Raw genomic sequence first — 27,991 nt, 5'->3', positions numbered from 1 at the left:
ACTTTTAGCAGATTAAGTTCAGTTGAGCACTACTGGGGATACAGCCACTACTGTATCCCCATACATTTTTCACTACTTGTTAAAAGTTTCTGATGCAGACCTTCAGTTAAAAATTGGTTATTTTTAAGACAAATTATCCCTGACAACATTACAAGGACAAAGTTCTCTCCAGTACCACACAGCCTGTCTACAACAGTTTACACCAGCAGAGGGGTACTCCTTTGAATAACAAACTGTACAAACTCTTCAACAGAAAAAAAGTCTTTATTCTTAAGCCAACATAAAATAATTTGTTTTCTTTTCTTGGCGTGTTACGGCACACATAAATCATGGTTTGGTGCTTACTTCTGTTTTGGGGGCAATGTTTGATACATGTTTGTTACAAAAAGGAAAAAGAAACAAATAGTAGGCCGTGTAAAGCTATATAGGTTTTGTCAACTTTGTCCTACTGGCCATGTGCAAAACAACAGGTTTTTTAGAACTCCAAAGCTTCTTTTTTTATTTAATTTTGTTCAGACTTAATGCACATTAACAAGTACTACATAGCTGAATAACATCTGCCAATGGGAAAAAAATAAAATAAAGCTAAAAACAAAATAAAACAAGTGGTAAACACTCATATGTAACTTCTCAGCTGAGTGAGTATGGGTGTGCCATCCATCCATCCATCCATCCATCCATCCATCCATCCATCCATCCATCCATCCATCCATCCATCCATCCATCCATCCATCCATCCAACATGCTTGTCGCAGGGAACTGAGGCCTAGTTTAGAGAGCGCAAAATATAATCCTTTTGACTTTCCTCATATTCACCTCTTGCTCAGCACTGCTGCAATAGATCACCACAAATACAAAACTTTTCTACACTTCTTGTCTGAAACAAGCAGACAGATCTTCAGGTTCAAGTCCCTGAGTGTCATCTGAACTAGCCATTCACACTTTGCTTTGGTGGGGAGTGCTTTAGATATTATCTTCCTTTACACACTTTTTGTCATTACAGTTAACAACAACAACAAAACCAACAATAAAATATTAAACGTGTGCCCTCTTCAGGGTGTGAGTAGTTATTGTCTGTGACTAACATTTTGTTTGTTGATTTCACTCACCACATGATAAGGTTTATATTGTAAGAAGTCGGTACAGAAACACCTATGCTCTAAACAAAACAGAATATATTTATTGCAGTGAGTTCACTCCAAAGGAAACAAGCAAACAAAATACTTTTTTGTAGCTTTTTGTCAGTTAGATTCCCTTCATGTTAAAATTTCAAGTCAGAAAACCCAGTCTCATCTCAGTTATTCCCGCAAAACTATAAATTATAGACAAAATGTTAAAGCATAATAAGTCGACTAAACTTGCACTAAAACTCTGTTCAACTTCGTGAACAGAAATGTAAAATGCATACAGATATTTTGTGGCCGCAAGCACAATTCAAACTGTTCTTTCTCTGTAGTGGACCTGAAGTTTGTCCTTTAAGATGCTGTCACACTAGTGAACCATGCAGGCTCTTAATAGGGACTCAGTAGCTCAGATGAGGGTAGCAGCGTATAGTCATGTGCTATGCTTCAGTCAAAGGCATATAGGTTCGACTTCTAGCCACCTTATTACCAGAGGCTCAGAGGGCCAAGCCAGCCATGACTACATGGTAATGGGTCTTTCTCAAACATCTTAAAGAGGGATCAGTTCAGCACCAGGAACTTCTCTCAAGTACCCATGGCTTGAATTATTTTTCAAAATCACATTATACATAGAGGATTTTGAACACAGCTCTATGTGGTTTCATTTTGCAAACCAGAAAAAATAAAATAAAATAAATAAAAGAAGAAGAAGCCATGCACAGCTTGCACATAAATTCAGATTGGCACAAGCACATAAAGACACAAACATGTATGCACTGTCACTTCTTAGACAAAATGAAAACATCAAAAGTGACAACTGTGCATACAAGCATTTAACCCCAAACTCCTTTTTTTCCCCCATTCTTTTTATTGAACCAGCAGATGATACCTCATTTTCTAGATTCAGGGACAGGATGTAACATTCATAAGAACATCTGATTAAAAAAAGGGCATGCCAGAGAGAGCCGCTAAAAACTCTTAACATAATGGAACACAGGGACACACAGGCTCTCACAGTGGGAAGAAACAAGAAAAAGAGGGAATATCCCTTAAACAAATGTAAACTAGAGGGACATAATGAGTAGTGTCCTGAATATCTTCTACAGACATGTTTGCTTAACATCTCATCTGATTTCAGAGCTCCACTGGGAGCAGATTTCTTTAATTCATCTAGTTGTTTGGATTTCAGTCTAGTGCTTTGGATCTCACTATCCTAAACACAACCCACCCGATCAGACTTGCCGATAGAAGGCTGAGGATAGTGGTGTTTGCATTTCTGTGGGAATAGCTCTCCAAACATCAGCTAAGCGGAGGAGGATTGTTTGCAGATATAATTGGCATTCTGTGGTCTGAGAGATTGTTGGCACATAATTTAGGTCAAGAAGGCTGTGTCTGTGAGATCAGAGAACTATTGTGTATTAGCTGAAAAAGAGAACTTTTTTTTATTAGCAGTGTGGCTGCCACATATTTACCTTTGGTGCCATTTACAATTTTTATTAATTCACTGGAAGTAGGTAGTGTCTAATTCTCTCTAAATTTAACAATATGACAAAAATGTTATTTTTTTTAGTCGCTAACATAAATTAATATGACTAAAACCAGGTCAGGAATGAATAATCACTTTAAAGGGTTTACTTTTGCATGTTAGTATCTTTATCTTTATGTGTGTGCGAGTGTGTGCATCTCCTGGAGAGCAGGAGCCATGAATGAACTCCTAAATCACACTATTGATCAGTTCTTCCTCTCAGACGCAAGCAAGGATTTAGAGCAGTTAAATTGACTCTTTGGTGGTTCACTCTGCATCCTTTAAACACTCCCTTTCCCTCCTCCATCATTGTACCCCCTCAACTCTTTCACATTCAAATTCACTTTCCTTTTTCTTTTCTCATAAAAAGTTTCTTTTTTTTTTGCAAAACTTTTCCAACATTTGCTGCATGCTGTTTTCAAGACAGCTTAGACATTCTCCTATCTCCTCACAGTCTTCACTAAAGCAAGGTTAAACAGGGAGAGCAAAATAAGAAATATAAATCTTTATTTGTCTTCTAAATATCGTACTTGGTTTTGCTCGAAACTGAGAACCATCAATAATTAGTTACTTTGGGAATAAATCTTTGAATAGAAAACACAACAAAACCATAGAACCTTAAAGTTAAGCTTCGAGTTACACTCTCTTGCTTTTGCACATCTAAACTCTGCAGCTCTTTTTACAAGTGTTCCTTGAAAGGTGCGCATCACCATCCAAAGATGCAAGTTAAAAGTTTTATAACTAGTGAAACTGTCCTATAAAACTGTAACACACCATATAGGATTAATGACATGGGCCCTTATGGCCAAGTCACACTTCTTTATGAGCTGAGAGTTGAGAAATAAAGGTGAACGCTAGCCAGTTTTCCTTTACATCTTTAAGATTTAGGGGACTGCTTTTAGGAAATACTCCCAATTAGAGTGCTTATTCTGATGACTCTTTATCTAAATGGAATTAGCTGCAATTTTATGGGCATGATGTTATTAAAAAAACTGTATCTAATATTAAAATGTGTTCTGCACAACACAATAAAAAGTATTTAATTAAATATTTAATCATGCATGCATCACAAAACATAATCAATCAACTGCTTAACAAATATGCATTTGAAACTATCATTTATTTTACTAATTTTAGTAGTTTTGTCTAAGGTATTTTTTATTTATTTTGTCATTTATTTAGTTCAAAGTTCATGCACTTTTGTTTTTGTACTTTTACATCACACAAGTGTGACTTCTAGTCAATGTCGACTATACTGTGATATGAATCTAGGACTTGCACAAGCTTAAATAATAATAATAATAATAATAATAATAATAATAATAATAATAATAATAATAATTTGATCAATTTTTATAGACAATCAAAATAGCTATTAAAAACAACTATTTGCAAAAAGTATCCCTGTTTGGGCCAGATGTCTGGATGACCTGACGCTTCTGTATCAGGTCAGCTGGCATTATCATTCATGCATGCCAATGAGTTTATACAAGCAAGGCTATGGAGAACTTTTTTGTTGCTGTTTTGCATGTGTTCAAACATTCTATTTAGTTTGCATGAAACTTGCATTTTAAATAGAGCGGAGGACTGTCATGGTTCACAGAAGTGGCCAAGTGCCTTTTTACTACGAGCAACAGCAGTCTTTTTGACCCAGCAAAAATAGAGGCTTGTAATTCACAAGTATCTTTGGTTTTAGTTTTTCAGTGCATCCTTCCCTTTAGTTTCTTCTGTACACTTCTGCATTGTCGATGGCGTTCTTCAAACCCCTGTCGAGGCTGGGAACAGTGCAATTACTGGGCGACAAAAGGGCCACAAAAGGCTGGACACAGGCCTGGCAGATTACTGGAGGACACCTCATTATTGCAGCAGGCTTCGACAATAGGCCTGGGCAATGCTTCTTCTACATCTATCTGTCAAGTGTGCTATTAGCCTGTCAAATAGGTACAGTCAGCACCATTAGGCCACCTTGATAATCAGACCTATTTACCCCCTCATTTTCCCCTCCTTCTCTGTCACAGCCTCTGGGTCTGGTAGAAAAACAGCAGCCTGCCTTGTCGTTTTGCCCATTCTTTTCTTATGTCATTCTTCAACAAAGACAAGTGCAGTTGGTCATTATGTTCCTCCAGGAGTTGATGTAATCAAATATGGTATGACATCTTTTGGTCAGGGAAAATTTAATTTCAAAATATACTATAATAAAAAGAAAAAAAGAAAAAAAAAACAATCTGGATAAAGCAATTACTTTTTCACTGGTCCCTGAAAAAAGTAGGGTAGGTTCATTCTACAATTAATGGTAAAATGGACCAAAATGAAATTCACTTAACGTTTGGTATTCCATCACTGGATGAGAATATGTATTTGCAGACCTAAGTGCTCATCTGCACTGGATAGAAGACATAAAATAATTCATCACAGAGCAGAAAAAATAAAGTTTCTAAAGACCCAAGTTTCACAAAAAGGGACCCTTTTGAAAACATTAACTACTTGTATTCAGCTGGAAATTTCTTGTCTTTAGCCACACATTAACTAAACTTCATTAACAACACCCTAATTTACATTTTTCACTTTATTCTATTGGCCAAGGGAAATTCTTAATTATCAGTTGGTTTATCCCACATCCCAAGACAACAATTCGGAAAACCAAAAAATAAAAAAAATTAAATGTTGCAATGACTATTGTAAACCTTTTATTTTACTTGGTTGTGTTCAGATCCCAACACGAGCTTACACTAGGTTTGAGACACCAAACAATGCCTTTTAATTTTATAATAAAATGGTAGGGATTCAATCTATATTTTTTAGCCACTTGATTCACTATAAAAAATTTATTACTCTTTTAATGAGCTTCACGGGATCTGATTCTGTAAGTTTGTCACAGGCTACAGTAAACATAAAATAAAGAATATTAAACAAATTCATTTTCCTTTAACTCTCAACCTCCTAGGACCTGGCGTCCACATATGTGGACATCACATTTTACTTAGCATTGACTTTTTTAATTACAAAGAGCCTTATGTTTAGACACTTTCTTATACCTTTCCAGTCCTAAATTTCAAAATGAAGATTCTGACCATGGGTTTTTGTTTGAGAAGAAAATAATAACTGTGAAAGAGTTGGAATTTGGAATGTCAAACAAAGAAATGTGGCTTTTTTGGGTTTGTAGGCTTTGACGAGCAAATAAACTAGAAAAGAAAAGTAAACGTAACAGGAAGTTGAGTTTACTCTGCTTAAAATATAACAAGCTGTAGATTCTGTCTGAGTGTGAATTTTCCTACTGTGGTTTCAGTGGGGAAAGCAATTATTTTAATCCATAGATGAAAGGTTTAGAAAGAGAGCATATATATGTGCACATAACCTCACCACCCCCTCTTGCTTTAACAAGCTTTCATTATTCAAAGTGAACTTGAAGTAGCAATGGAGCCTGCTGAGCTATGGAATGGGACTCTGAAATGTACATTATGCAACATGATGTTCTTTTAAGATATAATTTCACAATCATAAATTTAGAAAAAAGAGAGTTTGTAAATTTGACAATCTGGTATAAAATACAACAGAGAGGACTAGATCAAAATGAATATACTGCTTTAAAAAATATGTAAGCTTGCAAACAACTACTTGTTTGTGCATTACTCAGAAAAAAAAAATCATGTTGGGGAAACCTTTTCTTTCCCTTTACCAAAGGGTTAGATTGTCAGTGTCACCACTGAGAGTTTGTCATGATTTTCAGTTTTCTTGCATTATGACTATCTTTTCAGCTCCACTAAGTAGATCAGCTACTTGGTTTAGGGTTTGCTCAGCACACCCCTCCTTGATATATATGAAAGATTGGCTCCATGTTTCGTGTGGCAGAGTAATGGCGTAAATAAGGAAGAAGAATGAGAAAAATGCCTGAGTTGTATGACTGAACTATTTGCTAATCTCTGTTCCTATCATTAAATCAGTAGTGTTTTGTTTTACCCTTGTGTGGGCGTGATTAATAAATGGGACTGTTTATAGTGTCTGAGATTTTTGAAAAGTGAGTAACAGGTGAATCCAGCATGAACCACAAACCAGGAAATACACATGCATGTAAATTACAAACAACAACAAACGAAACAAAACAACAATAGAAAAAAAGAATTGATGTTTGTTTTGATCCCTAGTTAGCACATAATCACTATAATTATCATAACCTGTAAATGTTAGGTACGTACCAGCCTGATTGGTAGTGATGTCTATGGTGACATGCTGTGCTGGGTATGGACTCTTATTGCTGACACCATTCACAGCTTGTATCTCAAAGCTGTAGAGGGTGTGAGCCAGTAGGTTACTGATGAAGACCCTGGTCTCTGTCAGACCCAGCTGTCGAGGAACAAAATCCACATTGTCATCGCAGTGGGAACAAGAGCGTCTGTCGGCTCGGCACTTCTTGCACACTATATTGTAGACGACATCATCCCGACCGCCTGTCTCCCTGGGAGAATGCCACTCCAGGATTACTGAGGTCTCATTCACAATGGAGATCACATTTCTCGGGCTGGATGGAACACCTGGAGAAAAATAGCAACATTATGTGAGTCAATTCTGAAGACACCAAGCTCCATTTTACCATAAGTAAAACTGTCATTAAGCTTAAAGCAAACCATTGCATTGCAAGTGAAGAAAATAGTAAATTCTCTTTGGTGAAATTACACATTTTACAACAACGTAATACATGTAAGTGCTATTGTTCAAGCCTCTTGTGTAAATTTTCTCCATCTGAAGCACAATTGAAATGCTAATTTATTCTATTCACATCCAGAGAGATCATACAGTGAACCAGTCACGTCTATCAAATATTGGTTATTTACGAAAATGCGGTGTAGCATAGAGTACTCTGATCCAAGTGGCTCTGGAAATTCACCGTTCCATTCAGTCCCTTATGGTTCACAGCTGGAGCAGAACCTCAAAAACTACATTTAGAAAGAAATCAAGAAATAACACAACTATTGTTCTGGCTGAGTGGTAGCTTAATATCAGGGCAGAAAAAAGAAGGGGGCTTGTTCAGCCTCCTGGAATTGCAGCATGATTCTTTAGGAGTTAAAATCTGCTGAAATGGCAGGGAAGACTTATGCTTAGCTAATACTCTGAGTCCCCCGGCTGCACATAGGCAGCTCTTCCCTCTCAAATACCAAAGAAAGCACAATCTCACCGAAGTCCTTGGTCAGTGCTGCTCAGGCTGAATAAGACAGCCCTGGAGAAGTAATCTGGTACCAATATACTCATTATAAAACCCAGTCTTTCTTGGTAAAAGAAATGTTATGGTATACTGACCCATTTCTAGGTTCATGACAACTTTATGTTGATCCAATCAACTGTAGAAACATTTGAGGAATTACTCATTATAGCTCTCTAACATACTATATCATACTAATCTCAATTTTGTGTACTCTAAAATTTATGACAAAATAACAGTATATAGATTTGTAAGCATATAACAATACATCACTTTAGCAACACTTTTTGTTGTGGGAAGAGGTCAGAGAGTTACTTTATTCTACACAGAGACGATTAATCATTGTTGTTGCAAAGCCAAGTGGGATAGACCTGGCAAACTGGGACAAAGCGACAAAACACACAAGGGTGACAGAACAACCCTGTTATGGCTGCAACCTCATCTCAGTGCCTCAACAGCAGAGAGGTCAGTGACAGAAAGGGCATGACCTCCGCAGTGGGATTATTATGGTCTGGCTGAAGGGATAGATAGTACTCCAGAAGCAGGTCAAATGGCACCTAATTTGGTCCTTTGATGCTACACGATGTATTGTATGTGCAGGAGAAATACAGCTCAAAAGGGTGTCTGAGGGACTAGAAGCACTGTTGTTCTCTGAGGACCTGTTCAATAGGAACTTCATACGTTACCCACCCACTGTGTATACTCAGTATCATCCATCACGTACTTCCTCACATCCCCCAAACTTGCATTGCTAGTGAAAAACAATACACGAGCGCTACTGTAAAAACTACACACAAACGGTTTTCATGTATCTGAGCCAATACTTTTTTGTGTCAATGTGTCAATTCAATGCTTCACTGAAAAAAAAGCTCCTGTCATTGCACAATTGCAGGGGCGGAGATAACAATAAATCAGATGTGACTGCCACTTTAAGAATGATTTGCAGACTATTAATGCAGCCTTTGGCCCTTTTATTTGTAATGAGATTTATTGCTCAAGAACTTAACTTAAAAGCCTCTAAGATAGAATTTATTCAGCTATGACCATCAGATTTTGTTGCACTTACAGAATAATTGCTTTCACTTAGGCTAAGGGAGTGTTAAATAATTTCTGACATGTATTGATGTGTATTAATGGTGCAATCACAACAAGGATAATTGCATTTAACAGATGTGGCAGTCACAGTGGCACATCATGATGCTGGGTAACTGAATTGACATACAGCAGCAAACTAAACACAGTTTCCCCAAGAGGGAAAGAAGGAAGAAATGTATAACAAATGACATATAAAATATTTATATGCACCAAGTGTCAGAGCTAGAATCTGCTGGATGATTACACATCTACATTATCTGAAAAAAACTGTATGATTATATTGTCAATAATAATTTCATACCATGACATGCTTTCTTATTTAATAATTAAAATATAATTTATATTTAACCAAAATTTGTTCTGTGACATTCTAATATAAAGGAAAATGTATTAAGGCTGGTTTGTAGTTGGCGCCAGTAGCAGCCTGTTACAGCATGTTTTTGATTATTTTGCTGTTTTTTTCTGATCTATTTGTCCATTCTCTGTCTCTTAAATTTAATTTGAGTAAAGTAGATGCTCCTACAAATGCACTAATGCTGAAATAATTTTTCAGTCTCTTACTTTTTTGTGGACTTCTAAAGTCGGTATTGTGACTCACACTCGGCTGAGGCGCCATCGTTTACACTTTGGATCAGCTATCGCCGCTGAATGGCGCCTGGATACCGCTGGATTCTTTATATTTTTATATATATATTAGGTAAATTCCCCCCCATGCTATTGCTTCGATCAATCTCACAGTGAGCAAAAAGTTAATAAAACCTAAATGTTCACTTGTAAATATGTAAGTTGCAATAAAAGTAGGGTTCAAGCAGTTCTAAATACAAATAAATATAAAAAAGCACTTTAGTAACAAAAAATTTCCTTGTTTTTTGTTTTTTTAGTGTGCTTCTATGTGTTTCAAACTCAGTAAATTACAGTAATACCTGCCATTATATGGATTATTTTCAGAATAAAATTAATTTAGTCCCTCTGGTCAAGTTCTGAGCACCATCACAGATTGATATGCACAGCCGACCTGGAAGGGCTCTAAGGCACCACTAGGGCTTTAAAAAATAATTCCCAGCTTCCCCCAAAACAATATTTACCCTTTTATGATTGAAAGGGCATTGGCATGCCTTCTCTTTTTAAACTGGTTGTATTTTGATGTGAAATGGGCTGTGAGGGATCTGCAGAAGGATTTTTTTCAGTGAAAAGCTGATCATAGCTAGAGAAGCTGGGAGAGAGAAAGGGAAAGACAGCTTGGTATGAGATGAAATAAAAAATGTTACAAAAGCTTTTTTTTCCTACTGACTGTAAGAGGCACAAAGAGCTGTATTTTTAACTTGCCCTCATTTTTCTGAGGATTTCTTTGCCTCAAATGAACGAAAATCTCAATTAATTTTCAAACCCGTCTTAAGCAATAGTTTTGAAAACATTTGGAAGATCTTGGGAAGGTTTTCCTTGAACACTGGTGGCATTTTTAGTCATCTTATTCTACCACTTTACCATTTTGTAAAATAATGTTGTTGTTTTTTTCTGCACATAGCTCAAGGGATCAGCCACTGCTCAGACATTTTTTGTGAGGTATGCAACGTATCTTTTAAAAATTTGAGAAAACTTAACCAGTGAAAGACCAAAGAATACATATAAAAAACAATTTTTAAAAGAGATGTCATTAGGAAAAGGTGAAAAACATGTCAGCAAAGAACTTCAAAAAGTTAACTCAGCAACTGTATAACAAGTTATTGTCAAATAGCTTCTGAAAAAAAGATATCAAAGCCTTAAGTCTTCATCAAACCCTGTGGGAATGGCAAAACCCTCAAGGTTTGCTGCCATAAGTCACACATACAACAATAAATCTGCACCAAATTCCGCAAGCTCGATGAGGGTGCTCTACTAAACATATCAAAATGCCAATAATCGTTGTTGCTGATCCTTCACCACCCAAAGAAAACTCCCTGAGGCATCATCAGATCTGTCTTTAATTTGTGTCCTAACCTGACCACATAAAAAATGCAAGAGTCAAGGTTTATAAATAGCACCACCTGCCTGCAGACGTGTCCTAGGCGAGCCCTGTTGGGTACTCATGGAAACAGCAGTGCTCAAGCCAGAGTGCGAGGCTCATTCAGCTCACAGCTTTTACTTTTATTATGCAACTGATGAATTGGAAGCAAATTGTGTCTTTGTGACAGACTGCTGTAGAATAAATATAAAATATATAATTTGAAACTGGTGGGTTTTTTTGCTTATATGTATAGGTGTAAAAAATACAAAAAACCTGAGTTATGTGCTTTTTTTCACTTCTTGAAAGCAAAACTTGCAGAAATGAGGATTATCAACTATGTTTTCTTTTGAGCCACAGCTATCCTGTTCTCCATTCTGTATTGGTGAGCTGGTGTTGACATATCTATTTCACAGAAACAAGCAACCTGATCCCTTTGAAAACATGCCTCGAAAATCGATTGGGTTCTTAAAATAGGCCCAAAGTTGCTTAAAATAAGCAAACACTGTAACTTTGGATCAAATGACACGCCTCGTGTTTGTGACCAGCGCACCACATATTGAATGTCTTAAACTAATTAAATCTACAGATCTAGCATCACACACCAGCAGAACATTACTCCCTATACTTACTGAAAGTCTTATATAACAATGACTCTAGAATACATGTATTGCATTTAATGTGCAGCAGACAAACTTGGATAACTTTTTAATGTGCATGCATAACAGTCATTACAGAACAGTACGTCTTCCAAGCTAGAAGAGGAATAAGAGTAGCCAAACAAAGTACTTGATTTAGTTCAGTTTGCTTTTGCATTACTTGAACAGGAAACTGTTTAGCTGACAGCTAGTAAGAAGGACCCTATAGAGACTACTGCCCCTCCCCCCAAAAATTATAAGAAAAATTTTATATAATTGAAACAAACAAATAAAAACTTTGGAGATGGATGCTCACTATTTTCCTTGTGAAAAACAGAAAAAAAAGAAAGGAGATTGTGTTTGTTTGAAATATACAATTCCCAATATCTATTTCGATTTCATTATTTAAAAACATGTTTCAGTAAATAGGTGGGAAACTGTCTAATTAATAATATTCCTAAACTGTATATTGCCATGTGTAAGTGCAGGTTTTGTGATAAAGTTTGAAAATTAAGAACTTGCAAATAAATTAATAGTTTTTAAGGTTTGGTTCAGACTTTCAAATACAAATATTACAGTAATTACAATACAACCTCACAGTTTGTGATACATATCTTATTTTATTTTAAAAAAATAATAATATTAACTATCTTTTTTCATCTATCACATTTTCTTTTTTACTGTCCCTTCCATCAGAATGGCCCATCACTGTATCCCTTTCCTCTGTGGACCAATAAGTAACCTCTAGAGTTCCCTCAGTCACTACCCAGCCTGTCAGTCTTCTTTTCCTGACTCACACATTGAGAAAATCCCCATGGCCCAGCATGCTGAAACTGGCTGACCTTTTCCTACTGAAATGCTCTCACATGTGCACAATAACTCTTTTCCTCACATTCACACCCATGGGGATGGAGAGGTACTGAAGGTCACAATGGGGCTTAAAGTCCAGGCAAGGGACCGGAAGGGCATAGAGTAAAAATGCAAACTACCATCCCAAAAGTACTTACTTTACTGAGCAACCTGACTCTGAATGGTGGGCTTCACACTGGGAGACTGAACACTTGTGGTGTTCCTGCCCTCAGGCAAATATTGAAAACAGCACAAGACAGAGAAATGGGAGAAAGGAGGGGTGAGAGACAGAGGAATAGTTTGAAATGCATCCCAGTTCTGGCATATTCAGAACCCTGAAGGAAGAGACTGGTGGAGATGGGGTGGGGGTGGGGGTGGGGGGTATAGCATGAGGCCCCCTGCTGACAGAGCCAGGGATTGGATGATCCATCAGCAAGCTAATCAGGCTGATTTGGAGCATACAGAGACCTGTGCTTCTGACGCTGCTGAGAAGCACTTAAGCTACAGCTTCTGCCGCTCTAGACTGCCTTGATTTAAGCTACTCTGGCAGTGGTCTTATCAGGACCCACAGGATTAAAGAGATTCTTACTGGGATGATCTCAGCGGCCCCCCTACTGCGTTCTAGGGCACCCAGAAAAATCAAGCTAAGCTGCTACAGTATGTTTCAACCTTCAGAGGAAGCTTTGAATACGCTGCTGACGCTGTAAAATAATTATGATGGGAAAAATAGGAGGGCTGAAACTGGTTAAACCAGGTACTGGCAGATTGCCACAGCTGAAAACAGAAACAAAAGAACATTCAAAATTTGTGCAAGGGAAATATACTAAGAATCCTTTCTGGGGGGGGGAAAATAGTACGGTTCTTTTTTTTTCATGAGTGAAAAATGAGGGAAAAGTCTTGAGCAAAGGAGCAAAAACAGAATCGGATCTGACATAGAGGAAAAGACTTGAATAATTGAAATCAGAAAGAAAAGTAGCAGGCAGCACAGACCATAGGGATCTGTTCAAGATAATCAGCGGGGAGCTTTTGTTGAGATTGCTTGGGGAAAACACGAGGCCTCAAGGTAGAAGCAGATGCTGTAGTTGATAGAAAATTTACTAATTCACCAGAGAGCAATGTAATGTACCATGGGAGAACATGGAAAACTCAAAATGAAAGAGACATGTCTCCTACTTACAACACAACCTAAATGCGTGATTACCACGGTGCTATAATTTAAGCTTTAAAGCACTTGTTCAAAGTTATTAAAAACAATCCATGTCAAAGGGTTTATAGTAAAGACAAGTTTTAGATGTGAAGGCTATGAACCCAATAATAACCGAATACAGAGGCCTTGAGTTCCTTCATGAAGCCAATTAACTAAATTTGTTAATAAATCTGAAATTAATTAACAGATAACCAGACAACTAATTCCTCCAGGTCAGCTTTAAAGGCAAGAACAAATAAATTAGGCACTTCAGAGCGTCAAAAAAAGAAAAATTTGGTAAGCCAACTTTTTGGAGGTTTTCTTTTGTGTAACTGTGTGTCAGTTGGGACAGCAGGAATGCTTAGCATATTGCTTTTACATCGTATTAAGATAACTATGATGCTGTGCGAGGCCTTATTGGATCTCCAGCAGATAACGGCAGGACAATGTTGAAGCTTCACAGCATCTGCCTGAGTAATTAGGACTTCAGGGGATGATAACAGACAGAAAAAAAGAGTGAAAAAGTTAAATTAAAAAAGGAGACATTTGAAGGAAAATGGCAAGGAAGCTCATTGGCACAGTGATGGAGATGCAAACACCAAAAATTTGATTATTAGAGCCATGTTCAAAAGACAATTGCAGTTTGAAAACATACTCATTGAAATTTAACTCCCTGTGCTGGTTTGATAATAGAGAGAAAAAGCTGAAGTTTACCATTGAATTAAAAGGGAATCTTTTATTAATCTATCCAGTGTTACTATGATGTGAAATATACATTTGCCTCTCACAAGTTACATGTCCTATACAGGAATATCATAATGTTGAAGCATTTGTGTGTGTGTATGCAATATCATGCATGGTATTCTCACTGGTGCAGGGTTCATCTGGCTGATCGCCGTCCCCACGGTAGTAGCCATTGCGGCACACGCAAACAGTGGCAGCCTCAGCTGTGGAGCGGCTGTTAGAAGGACACTGGAGACAGAGACTTGAACCTTGCGTTGACTTGAAGGTACCCGGTGGGCATGCTGTAACAAGAAAAAGCCATTGTCAGGAAATAAATGAAGAGAAAAATTCATGAGTAGAGTCACACTCATTAAGTCAAGCATCTGGGACTTGTAAATGTAAATAAATCTGCAAAAGCAATGAGAGGATATAAAAACATAGTGAGATGGAAAATAGTCTGAGATCGATTTTAATAGTTTAAGGTTATTCATGTCGTCACATAAGCCAGTAACATGAAAACATGTACATTTAGTACTTTTGGTCCCAATTACATTGACAAATAAGACATTAAGGAAGTTTTAAAAGCAAATCAGTGTTGGGTGAAAAATTTATTAAAATATATAGCATTTTAGTGTGTCTGAACAAGAGCAACTATTTACTGTAAATTTTTCACCAACTCTTGATGTTCCAGAATTTTTTTTTCCAAAATGTCAAATTCTTTCTTTTATACTGAAACCAGATTTGTGTAAAATTTGCCATTCTACATTCCAAAGGAGCTAATATAGTACTTTTTATATAAGAAAAAAAAAAAAATCTAACAATATCATTTGAAAAAGTAAAAGGAAAAAAAGGAATGGACTGTTTTTATTAAAAACCTTTCTTGTCCTTTGAACTTGTCAGTGCCCTATACAACAGACTGCTTCCACACAAGCATATTTGACTGTACATATTTCACACACAAATATTTTACAAATTAAAACACACTGGGAAAAAATAGAGATTTTGAATCTTGCCCAATAGCACTTCTACACATGAACAATGAGAGCCATAATCAAACATTTCCCTCAGATTTCTGGGTGACCTGCTTTACCTTCTGAGCTGTAGCCATGCTGAAATTCATTGTGCACCTTCAAAATACAGCCAGTGTAATAGTATTAGCTGCAATAACAAGAACATAGAGTACCGCAGCAGCCTAGGTGGCACTCATTTCTGGAAGTTGCTGTGATGTGTCAAAGTCTTAAATTTGAAAGGCTGCAGTGGAGGACAAAGATTATTGTGGCTGATATCACTGTCCCTAAGTGAAGGCAATAACCTAATCCATTTACTCTCATGCCTCAAAAGAACACAAAGCTGAGAAGATTCAGCACCGTGTGGAAGGATTTAATGACTATAATAACTATGATAAATGTCTGGTATTTTAGCAAGCTGACTGGTGGGGGAGAAAGCTGTGCCATTGCTGCACTCTTAAGGGGGTAGGGTTATAAATTTATCGGGACAAGGCTGATTGATCGCAACAGCTTGACTGTAGAGGTAGGGTATGCTCATAATTGTGTAAAAACAGAAGTTTTATTCTTTTTATAGCACGGTGCTTAAAAAAACGGAAACATTCTGATAAATATATAAGCAGCCATGAAAACCAAACATGAAAAAAAAGCTTCCTAAAAGGTTTAGAATCGAGACTATAGTTTATAAACATAATAAAGTTTCAGTAAGTGTTTTAGACAATAAAGGCAATAAAGATTTATTGAATCAGTGCATATTTTTCTGGCATCATAGCTACACTGTGTCTGAGAGCCTTTTAGCTTGAAACGAGGAGCTTAGATTTAGAGAGTTGGTCCTATTTTATTCTTACAGACTGACTGACCAAATTGTGAATAATGTAACATTTAATGTGAAGAAAACTTCCATTAGGGATGGATACTGAGGTATAAATATTCAGATAGTGGTTAAAGTATTCAAACTCAAAGTCTTTTTTTCCACTAGCATCTGTTAGTAGCATGCTGCTGACACTACTGCAAGATGGTGGAAATGCAACAAATTGTTTGGCAACTGCCTTGCTGCTTTCCCCGGTACTGGTGTGTTTTTCAGCACAGCACCTGTCATAAAATTTTGAAATGATTCCATTTCTTTTTCTATGCAATCCAATTTCTGTATCTTTAACAGAACTTGGGGTAAATAGATTATCCCAGCTATGAGAACATGCTAATTTCTTAACCAAAATGAAACAAAGTCAAAAATCCTTAATCATACTGCTAACAATAGTATAGTCCTTTTTAAGATGATTGTGATGAATTAATGTTTATATCAGCACTGACTTTCCTTTATAATGATTCCATTTGATCTGCATTTAGAATACATGCTATAATGGCTCATTTCATTTTACGGCACACATTTTAGCAACGTAAGAAACAGTTTGTTGTTGGGTTGAATCTTTTTGGGGTTATAGTAAAAAACATTGTTTGAGTAAGCAGTGAAATAAACATGAGTTGGTAATTGTGTGAACAGCTTTCATTTCACTGGAATCCACTTTGCACATCCCAGAATGGTGAGTGTTTTTGTTAGTTGTGATTTGTGGATTTTCTGTGTACAAGCGTGAGCTGTGCATGTGTTGGGAGTTGGGTAGGTTGAGGGGTGTATTTAAAAAAGTATTAGAAGAATTGTCAATCATTTTGTAATTGCATTTTAGTAACCATTTGTTGAAAAGATTTAAGTAAAACCCAATGCATGGGTATATATATTTTCTGACACCTTCCTTTATACTATTCATATCAGCCTCCCCATCTTTAATAAATAATAATAAAAAAAAGAAAAAAAAACTGGTGAAAGAAAAAAGTCAGACAAACAACTCATACAGCTTCCAGACTATTAGTTGTTCTTTCATCTTTGTTACTGTCGCTAACAAGCACTCTAGAGGCTAACTGACTGACCTCATGTCTGGGCAAAAAAAACGCTGTCAACACACATGACCAGACCAAAAAACCCGCAAACAGCTCATAAAAAGTGCACAGCTATGTTGTGGGTATACCAGAATCACAGAGGAAGACTGCGTAATAGTGCCACTGGGTTTGTAGGAGACCATAAAGGCTATAAGGTTTCTATAAGAGAGAGCGGGAATGTTTTTAGTGTAGGAGTGGAAGTTTGCAAACTCTCTTGACTTTTACCACAGATTTCCCATGTAACAAGATCAAGCTCCAGCTAATACAAGAACACTGAGACTCTTAAAAAGTGCTATGTTGCCATATGTGGAAGCACAAACCAGCTGCAGAGTCACTTTGTGGGGCAATAACTTCCAACAATATCAGACGTTACAAGATGATAAAACGAAGATCAAAAATGACTTTCTAGCCGGAGAAGAGGAGAGAACTTATGTGTCATCATATCTGAAGTATAAAAGGGGAAACAGAGAAGCACTTGCATGCAGATGGGCATCTTACAAAGGGAAGCGAGAAAGCTTTAGATGTGTTAAACTGGCTCTTTTGAAAATGGGTCACTATAGGTTGTTCACAGTGTGTTTAATGGGGTGTAAGCAGAATGTGTGCATTAGGTTTTGCCCTCGGGTTGTGTGTTTACAGACAGACTGCAGCTTCCCTGGACACTCATAAATGTGCAAAAAGTGAAGAGAAAAGCAGAGGAGGCTGTGCTGATTCAGCTGTCTGTGCTAGAAGTGCTGCAAATGGGTTTCAAAGCGAACTGTGCGAGCAAAGAAATGCACACAATCTCATACTCATGTACACATATTCAAATAAACATACACAGCCTAAAACTCAGAGAAAACAACATTGGCATCAAAGAATGCATTTGGTGATTTACACAGCGACACATGTAGCCATTGTTGACCCCATTAAATGAGATGGCGCGCCCACATTTTCCGCCACTTGATTAGAATGTGTTCAACAGAACCTGAGATAATTTAACGCCTCTCCTTGGAAAAGCGAGGACGGTGCGATCAGCATTACAGGAAGGGAGATAAGTGACAGCTAGGCAAGAGCAAACAGGCAGCCACACACACACACACATATGTGCAAACACTTTAGACACAGCAGAAGATTAATGTCTGTGTAGATTATAACTCCTACCTTGGAGCTGAGGCTCTTTCTCTAATTGAAACATAATATGTGCATGAATCCAAACATTAAACTCATTAATTAACTGCTTACTGATCTGCCTCCGAGTAAGAAGGAGGGAAAAAACAGATATGGGCAAAGAGAGGAAAAAAGATTTAGTGTAATTCACGTCACCAAACTGCCTAAACGTTCTGTTCTAAAAGCTGGCGGCAGTAGGCTGAAGATCCTAAATGCATGCTTCACTGAACTTGGAAGTAAGCCCAAAGTCTTCTCTTTTGATTTGTGAATATTTAGATTAAAGGAGGTTTGGAGTTCCTGTGCTGCAGAAAAAAGACCCATCACTCATCAAATGTTTTCCTTTTTAGGGACAGGAGGGGATTGAACATTAGATCAACAACCAATTAGTCTCCCCTGTGGGGGGATACCCCACAACTGAACTGGCTGCATGCAGAAACAAAACTTCCACTCTTTTTAAGTGGTCCCAACAGGATGTTGTATGGATAGTTTTCTCCTCTTTTTCTCCTTCAGTTCTTTTCTGACTTCACATCTTTTTGTGTGTCCCACAGGTAATAAACTAATCGCTTCCTCCTCTCCATCCTATCCTCCCTGTCTTTCTTTTGTCTTGACTGACGGGTTTGAATCTGTGTTAAGTTTGCCCATCTTTACTTTTATCTTTCTTTCTCACTACCCATCACACTCTGACAGTGATGGTCTGAAGTTATAGCAAGCCTGACCAACAGATATGCATGACTTTACTCTACTTTTTTCCAGCCAGTTCAATATAACTGGTGATCTAAATAAAATGAATGGAAGCCATAAACATAAACTAAACATAATAAACCAACATAGATGATAGATAAGGTTGACGATTCCTAAACCAGGGAGGGATATTGTGGAAACGATTAACATTTTTTAAAAAATGTTGCTTTTCTTCTTTTTTCTAATACATAATAGCAGTAAATGGCCAGGAAAAAAAACAAAAAAAACCTAAATGAGATAGAAGTGAGTCCCTGTCTGCAGTCAAAAGGAAAACAAAAAAAAAGTAGCTGATCTGAGAGCCTCGAATTTCACTAAGTTCCTAAACTGACCAATATACTTGCTTATGACTTGTGTAATGTACAACACTGTCATGTTTCGCCATTCAATGGCTTAAGGGCAGATTCAGAAATACAGACTCCAACGATGAGTACTCAAGACTGTTTATTGAATGAAAAACCAGGGCTTACAGGGGAACAACACCAGTCTTGAGTTAACTAACTCCTAAGTAGAAACATAACATAGGGAGAGTACTGATCACAAACTAACCTCTACAAACCTCAAACAATGCTGCTACAACTCAAGGGGAAAATGAAACGCAACAAATAGGGAAAAAACTAATTACAGAACGAAGAACACTTGGGGAGGGAACACAAGGAACAGGTCTGCAGCAACATAACACAGGAGAAGAAACAGGGGGAAACAGAACCTGGAATACCATAATAAATCTGGAAAAAACCCAAACCCAAAAAGGCAAACCCTGACAGCCACAAGCAATACATCTCACATAGAGGGACACTGCCAGTGGTGCATGTGTTTTGAAGGTTACACTTGGAGATGTAGGTTTTCATAAAACTGGTGTGATAAGAATTTCATTAGCTTGTCATGCAAGCATCACCTGGTGTGTGCAAGATAAAATGAAAATGCGGAAGTTAGAAAGTGCAGAAAGCCAGTGCAGAAGTAAGTTTGGAAATTGCTTTAAAGCTCAAATCCAATGGAAGTTAAAGTGTAGTAAATCCTTCGCTAACTTTTCTATTACTCACAAGCATGCATGAGATTTTTTAACCAGCAGAAATGACTTGTCACCACAATGAGGGGAATACAATCAAAGAAATGCAACTGATTTGGAAAGGTATTGTGAAATGCTTAAAATAATTGTATTGTGTATTCCACTCTGATAATGATTGTTAGCATTAAAATCAGGAACATCAGTAAAACATTTCTTCAACAGCTTGATTGTATTTTTTTTTTGTTTTAACTTTAACACAACAATTTTATCTAAGTTTTTAGATAGGCAGAGTATGTAAATGTCAACAGAGGGCAAGTTGTGAGTAACCTTCAGTGACAGCATGACTCTTGGCCCCCAAAGTGCACCCTTAACCCCAAACCTCATCCATCACATGGCTGGATCACAGTCTTTGGAGGTTTTAGAGTCATGCACATACCCACTCAGTCACAAACACTCAAGCAGGCAGGCTTATGATTGGGTCAAGACCACAGTTGACCCTTATTTTACTATTTTGTTCCTCAGTCAATCAGAAAGACAGCACCCTTACGCCCAAGTCATAGGAGGTCAACTAAATGCCAAGAGCCTTCCTGCTTAAGAATATTTAGGAGATAAACTTGAGAGTATCAGCCTAGTGAAGGAATGGCTGTGCTGTTTGACTGAGGGGACAACCACCATCTAAAAAATCAAAAGGCAATCAGAGCTGCAGCCAATTGGTATTCCATGTTGCTTCTCTGTCATTGTTCATTTTCCTTGCACAGTCCACATAATGAGCTGTTTTTTAACTCAGGTATTCCATTTCTCCACAAGGTCACTGAAAAAAATACAATACAATTATTTGAGACAGAGGCATGGGTGGAAACAAAACCTTGTCAGAATCATCAGAAAATGCCTGCAGGATTTTAAAGGTCAGGGTAAAATGCCTTTAAGGGTTATGATTTATTCATTTAGAGAAACTGATTTTAGGACACTTTTGCATTAATCTCATAAACTGCCATCTCAGTTCAACAAGGATCCCACTGAAAGTCTTTAGAATCCACTGCATAACTTCTCAAAAGGAAAGGATGTTTTTTCCCTCCACTTTAAGACATCCAGAGTTCACGTTGACATCATTTGGCATGTCTGGTCAGTGTAAGTTTTCACTATGCTGTCATCACCTTCCAATCTCAAAAGAGAGAATGTAGGGAGGGGGATAAAATGGTCAGAGTGGTTCTCTCAGGAATAAAGGGATGGTCAAAAGAGCACGGCGGCTCGTATGCTTTTGTTAAGAACAGCGGTGTTGAAGAGTTCCGCCTACATTACACTCCCCCTGATCATTAATCATCCATCCATTCTAGCCCTGTCAAAGCTTCTCCTCCAAGATAAGACATGCATGTACACCCACAACCGCCCACACACACACAAACTCACTTTCACATGGATATATTCTACACACCTGCTGTCTTTGTCCACATCACCAAACATCTAGACCTACATATACTCTCCTAGCTAGCTGATACAGCAAGGCCTGATGCTGCAGAAACCTCTGTGAATGATATTTAACTTTAACCCTTGAGAAAACCTGGATATTCTCCAATTTGGTCTGAACTCCACACATGTACATATATTATATTTTAATGTTATATTAAAGATAAGAGGCAACATTTGATAGAACAAAAAACTAGTTAAAGTGAGCATTGTACTTCTTTTTTACACATTGAGATGTCTAATTTCAGAAAATAACAGTTCTGTACTGTGCTGTTTTATGGGAACTTGTCTGGAGAAATTTAACCTTGCTTGATTGGTTTCAGTAGGGGGCAGTGCAAAAGTAAACAGCTAGAAACAGAAAAAAAAGAACCATTCACTCAAAAGAAAAAGAAAAAAAAAAAGCATTGTAGTGTTATTTTTTTCAACTACCTTGGATACTTTACATTAAGATGATAAATCTAACAGAAACAGAATCTGTCTGCGAGACGACTGATGAAAGAAGACACATTCGCTTCAAATTAAAGTGTGTGCGTGCGTGTGAGCCTTAACAAACCAGCGAACAATTTAGCAGACAGCCCACACCCCTGGGCAGGCTGTTACCATGGTAACCTCACAGCCAGTATTTTTTTGGCTCACACTTTCCTTTTGAACAGCCGGCCAATGACAGACCAGCCGACTGGGAAATCTGGCTTACTGAGAGCACCTTCGTGAGTTGTGTGTCTACAAGTGTATGAATGCGTGTGTATGCATAATGTGAGCATAATACAGATGAAGCAAGCTATAGATTCTTTAAGCTCCACACAGACTCCTCATATCCAAGTGTTGCGTTGGCAGTTGGCTGATCTGCCTGGCACATTGGCTCAGGTGTGTTTTATTACCGGGAAGCTCCAACTTCATGTCAAGACAATGAGCATATAATTCAGAGAGGAGAGTAGCCAGAGAGAAGCAAAGGAAGAGATAAAAAAAATGAAGAGATTTTCATATTCTAGGAAACTCCACTGTGCCAATCTATTCTTGGGTGGCAAGGTAGTAGAGAAAACCGCCCTTCGAAACATATCGCCTCTCAACAGGCAGTAACATGTGCTTGCACTACAATCTACACTGTAATCAGAACCTAACAGGGGGCTACCAGGCTCATTGCCCACTGCCAACTAAGAAAGGAAAAACAAGGAGGGGCAAGAATGACGGAGAGTTACTTGATGAGTAGTGAAATCAGTCAGCGGCTGCTATGTGAGCAAGACAGATTTTATTGTATTTATTCACACAGCACTTGCAGGATTGCTTTAATCAATCTAAGTTCACAGCTGAAATAAACTGAAGATAAAAATCCACAGTTAAAATCTAACACACTTAAAAAGAAGCATTCAATAAGCAAGTTAGAGCAGGCAGAATATATATTTTTTATGTCATAAGCTGAATTGTCTGGATAATGACTTCAGATCCAATACAGTGAGTAAAGTTTATGTTGCAGAAAAAAAGAATAGCTTTCTGGTTTTTACAATTCAAAGTTAGGGGAGACCATTAGCTTCCTCTGTCTCAGCATTTGTCTCTTTTTAAACAGATTTAGCTCATTAACTTCATGGCTAGATCAATTAATCCATAGTAGTTAACTGAAGATGCCCACTCTTGTTTTTTTTTGTTTTGTTTTGTTTTTTCAGCCTTTGCTGATGCTTTTCTCAGCAACAACTAATACATTTATAATCCTAAAATATTTTGTTTCTCCTATTCATAATTCTGAAATAAATGTTACAAACAAGAAAACTGGAGACTGACAATTGGCATTCACTGTCTCTGAAGCTTTGACTGATGTTTGAACAGGTTGTGGTATCTTTAAGTTAGATGTGTACCCTATAATTAAAGTCAGTCTGAAGCTGTATTAAGTTTAAAACTATGGTTGTACCTAAATGTAGCCTTAGTGTGCTACAAAATACTGTACAGTTAGACTTTTAAATGTTTTACAATCATTTTTAGAAAAGATTTGGAAGAAATATCAAGGAGAGCCACAATGAGCTTGTTTTTAAACCATTCATTTTGGCTTTTGTCTTATTTGTTCAAAAGAAATCTTATTAATAATACCATTATCACAAAGCTTAGAGTAAAAGCTATGATTCAAATGACTTATCTTTATAATGAGTATAGAGACAAACCTATAACCATAATTCTATGTTGAACAAATTAGCATTTGAATAGTAATAATGTCACTCCAATTAAAAGTTGAGTTTTATGTAATGTGTGTATTTTATTTTATTTTATTATTTATTTTTTGCAGATCTCTTTAGACCCAACAAAGGTAGCCTAGTGGGTTGATATTGAATCCTCTGAACTAATTAAGAAAAAAAAGAACGAAAGAAAGAAAGTAAAAATAATTGATTTTTTTCTTGTAGGGATTTGACAAACATGTCTGTAAGATTTTAATTTGTCTTTTTTTGCAATTCAAAAGCATTGAACTCTCAAGTGATTGCTGCACAGCTGGTACCTGCTGGTGCACCAGGTACAAACTGATATTAAGTTGTTAATAATTCTACCTACTTCTGTATGCCACTCTAACATTTAACATAATAATAATTATGGTAAAAGCACCTGAGAAACTATTTAAAGATTTGAATTTAATTCAAGAGGAACCTAAATAATAGCTTATTTTTTATGTATGAACAGCTTGCAAGAGAATATCGAGGTATAGGAAATATAAACACAGTAGTGTGGGAAAAAATAATAAAGCAACTGAAATAGAAAGATTTCTTCACTATTTACATTTCCCCAATTTGATTTCTAATTGAGCAAACCTAACTCGATGTTTACACTTGAATCGTTTCTGTTAAAGACAAGCATACGTGTCAAATTCACCATGCTGAATGGTTGCTTCATCTCAGACAGGGACTGTGAGAGGTTCTTACATTTTAAACAACACTGCAACAAAAAGGTCTGGTCACATGTCTCACCTAAAAAAAAAAAAAAAAAGACACATTTGGCACCTTCTCATGCAATGCTGTCACTTTTACACGAATAAGCTTTCAGATTCAGTTAGAGGCCAAAGGTTAGCCATAGAGTGCACTTAGATATGGATAACAAAAAAAGAGAAGTAGAGGAAAAATATAAGTCTGGCTTAAAAAAAAATCCAACAGTGACTTTAGGGCCTACACCTTTTGGCTGCAGACTTCACCACTAATAATGGAACAAGGAATGAGGTTGGAGTAAAGAAGAGGAGAGAGGTGATGGTTGGGTTATCGAGGGCTCTGTGCTCTGAGATGGTCAACATCAGCAACTACAAAAACAACTGTATCATTACAATTCACTCGCAAGATGTTCCTCTAACTGGAGCAGCATATTCGCTGTTCACTTCCCGTGATGCTTTTATGCCTAATGGGCAGTAATGATAAAATGTTCTGCATCAAAAGAAAAAGCACAAATTATGTGTGAAGCGTGGGTGAGTAAAAGTGACCAGACTGAGGGCAATATAGTCTGAGAAAGGCAAACAGAGAAATGGGAACCAGGAGCAAAACAAAGTGAGAGACCACTCAGGAGTACATCTTGTCACTCAAATTGTTGAAGGCAGAGTTCCACAATATGTGCACTGTCTGTGTGAAGTAGCCATTTCCCATTATATTCTCTGTGAAGGTTGTTATTTTTAAAAAAATAAAATAAAAACAAGAAGCAGCTGACAATATAAAAAGGCTGTGTGATAAATGCTGTTTAGAGTACTTCGCTATCTGCATTACTCAGTGTAGGTACATCCATTCATGGTTCAGGGTGGGTGTGCTTTCATACATACCGAAACAACAGTTGTGTTGACAACAGGCCCAGACATGACTAGAAAATCTCAATGGATGAATGACAAGCATGAGGGGGGAACAATTCTTTACACACACACAAAAAAAAGAAAAAAAAAAGATAAATAGTGTCCTTAACAAATCTTGTGGTAGCACAGGTTGAATGGGAAGAGGCTGACCCCATTTCCTGGCACGTGATGTCCCTGTAGCTGTGAGATTCTCAAAAGGTGTCCAGACCAACAGTGCATCTATATTCATGTCATATTTACATCTGCCTGACCTCTTCAAAACCTTATCAGTAAGCTGTATCTCCCTCCAGACAAACACAACGTGCACAGAGAAACGGTGCGTGTGTGTGATAGTGAAGTGCAGCCGCCATCCCACCTGTCCAAATCTGGACAGAACTGACCTTTATCACACAGTCAATATGCCAAAGGTATGGCACAGACATGTGTGTGTGTGTGTTGTGTGTAGACTTTGTGTTTGTGTGTGCTTCAGAAACCTCTTTGCACCCTCATGCATTTTTGGATTGATGGAGACAGAAAGGCATTCAATAGGATGAGGACTGGATGATAGACAGCCTCAGACTGCAGCTGATGGATGGTCAACACACTGGTCTTAAAAAATGTTGCCATCAGAGCAACAGACAGGTACATTTATAAACATATGATCATATGAATATCAATAAAAGTCTGACCTGCTAATTATGAATGATGTGGGGTTTCTTTCTTCCTCATAACTGTGGCTGACAGCTTATAAATACATATTTTTGTTACTTTTTCCTATGAAGATTTCCCCTCATCCTAAAACAGTGATTTTCCCTAAACTGTAGCAAATTACAGAACCAAGTCTCACATTACCGCAAAAAATCTCAAAATAAAGTCATCTAGGTTTTCTTATGAAAAATAAATCCAACTAAGCATAAGAATTCCACATTTCCTACATGAAATATGGCAAAAACAAGGCAGTTTTCCTTGTTGCTCACTAAAGATGATTCCTGCCCGCTTGTCTCACAACTGAAAAAAAAAGTCAAATGAAAGACTCATCCAGATCAGAAGACAGCTCTTTTTGATGAATTTTAGAGTGCAGCTTATTTTCTTCCTTTGTGTTGTTAGAAAGTGGCATGTTTGTATTTTAACTATGTTACGTTTATGAGTTATTGATCCACCGAGTTTTAATCTGGGAATATTCTGATGCTTTGTTGTTCTGGCCTTCTGTTCATACACTTGTGTACAGAAATACATTAAAAAGTTTGATCAGCTGGGGGCTGGCTTGTTAACTTTTGCAACAATCACGTTTATTTGGTTTGGTGGTTCTTAGACTGCACTCATCATCACTGGGCATGAATCGTGAAGGTATGTGCATATGTTTCAGTCCTCCAGAATTATCCGAGACTGGTCATGATGCAAACTCATTCTCTTTTTTGTGGCTAGTCTATCAAAAAGGGTGTTTGTGCTATTTTTTTTGTTGATCCCTAAACAGTTCATATGTTGCAAGTGTGCTTTACATTTATTTGTTGTGTAAAAGGAACAAACACATTGGCCCTGTGACACTGTAAAAGGCTGACATAGACATCAATATGCTGTCCAGCTGAGAATTAAGAAAAAAACACAATGTGACCAAGTGGATTAAGTGTATAAATGGCAGAAAGCCATTTATGGGATGAAAAGGTCAAACAAGGTATTATCGCACAATTGTATGTTTGCTTAAAGAAAAAATATTAATAGTTTAAAAAAAAATAGACATTTATAAAATAAGTGATTTCTATCACATTTTACACATGAATTTTACTACTACCTTTAACCTTTTTTACCTTTGTAACACACAATAACTTTAGGCTCCAGTAGATTAGGTTTTAATGGATGCTTTAAAATCTTTCCAACATCCCTCCATGATCTATCTACAGCTAAAAAAATCATATATCAACATCCAACTGTTTAATGCAACCAAACAGGATGATACAGGGCGATTGTCCGGCTACAAAGGCAAGTCTGTCTTTAAGCTGCCACTGGCCATTCATGACTCACCAAACAAGCTAACCAAGTCCTACAACAATGTCAGCTTCAAAAAAAGTATGTCAGATAACCTCTGTTCTAAATGCCACCATAGAGCCTTCTCAGTCTTGAGGTTGGCTTAGTACTTCCTTGGTCTCTTCATAAAACACATCAAAATAATGAGAAGAATTCCTGGTTCTGCCTTCAAGTGTTTCTCTACTTAGTTACTTACACACATACATATATACATACACACTTAAATGAATAAATACTTGCATGCACATACAGGAATTGTTGATTAAACATGGTGCGAAATGTGTGGCTCCACACTCTTCATTCCTGACTCCACTTACTGTTCTCACTGGTGTGCAACACTGTTATTGTGCATAATACATATACAACTGTTTAATGCATTTAAATTATTGATACTCATTTCTAGTACAGAGTCAAACAATTGCCTTATTGAATAAGTGAACTTGTAAACACTATAAATACTCACTCGACTTCCTTCTAATCAATAAAATGTGTAAATTAATGCTGTTTACAATCAAAAACATATTGCACCCTGACCAAGCAAGCGCATTAGCACTGCTGCTACAACAATTAACAGTAGAAAAATCACCTA

The 27,991-nt window shown here is 37.2% G+C and overlaps 1 protein-coding gene across 3 annotated transcripts in view; it reads right to left on the bottom strand.

Moving 5' to 3' along the window:
* Positions 1–27,991, bottom strand: part of LOC108245532 (ephrin type-B receptor 1-B) — a 164,173-nt gene that overhangs the window by 42,487 nt on the left and 93,695 nt on the right. For all 3 annotated transcript variants that reach the window (XM_017432532.3, XM_017432534.3, XM_017432533.3), the window contains exons 4-5: positions 14,459–14,614; positions 6,840–7,175 (exon numbers count right to left, since the gene is read on the bottom strand). In XM_017432532.3, coding sequence (XP_017288021.1) covers positions 6,840–7,175; positions 14,459–14,614 — 492 coding nt within the window. The remainder of the gene's footprint in view (positions 1–6,839; positions 7,176–14,458; positions 14,615–27,991) is intronic.

This window comes from Kryptolebias marmoratus, linkage group LG20 (genome assembly GCF_001649575.2).
Source record: "Kryptolebias marmoratus isolate JLee-2015 linkage group LG20, ASM164957v2, whole genome shotgun sequence".
Classification (NCBI taxonomy): Eukaryota; Metazoa; Chordata; class Actinopteri; order Cyprinodontiformes; family Rivulidae; genus Kryptolebias; species Kryptolebias marmoratus.
This window is presented reverse-complemented; position numbering and strand designations above follow the sequence as displayed.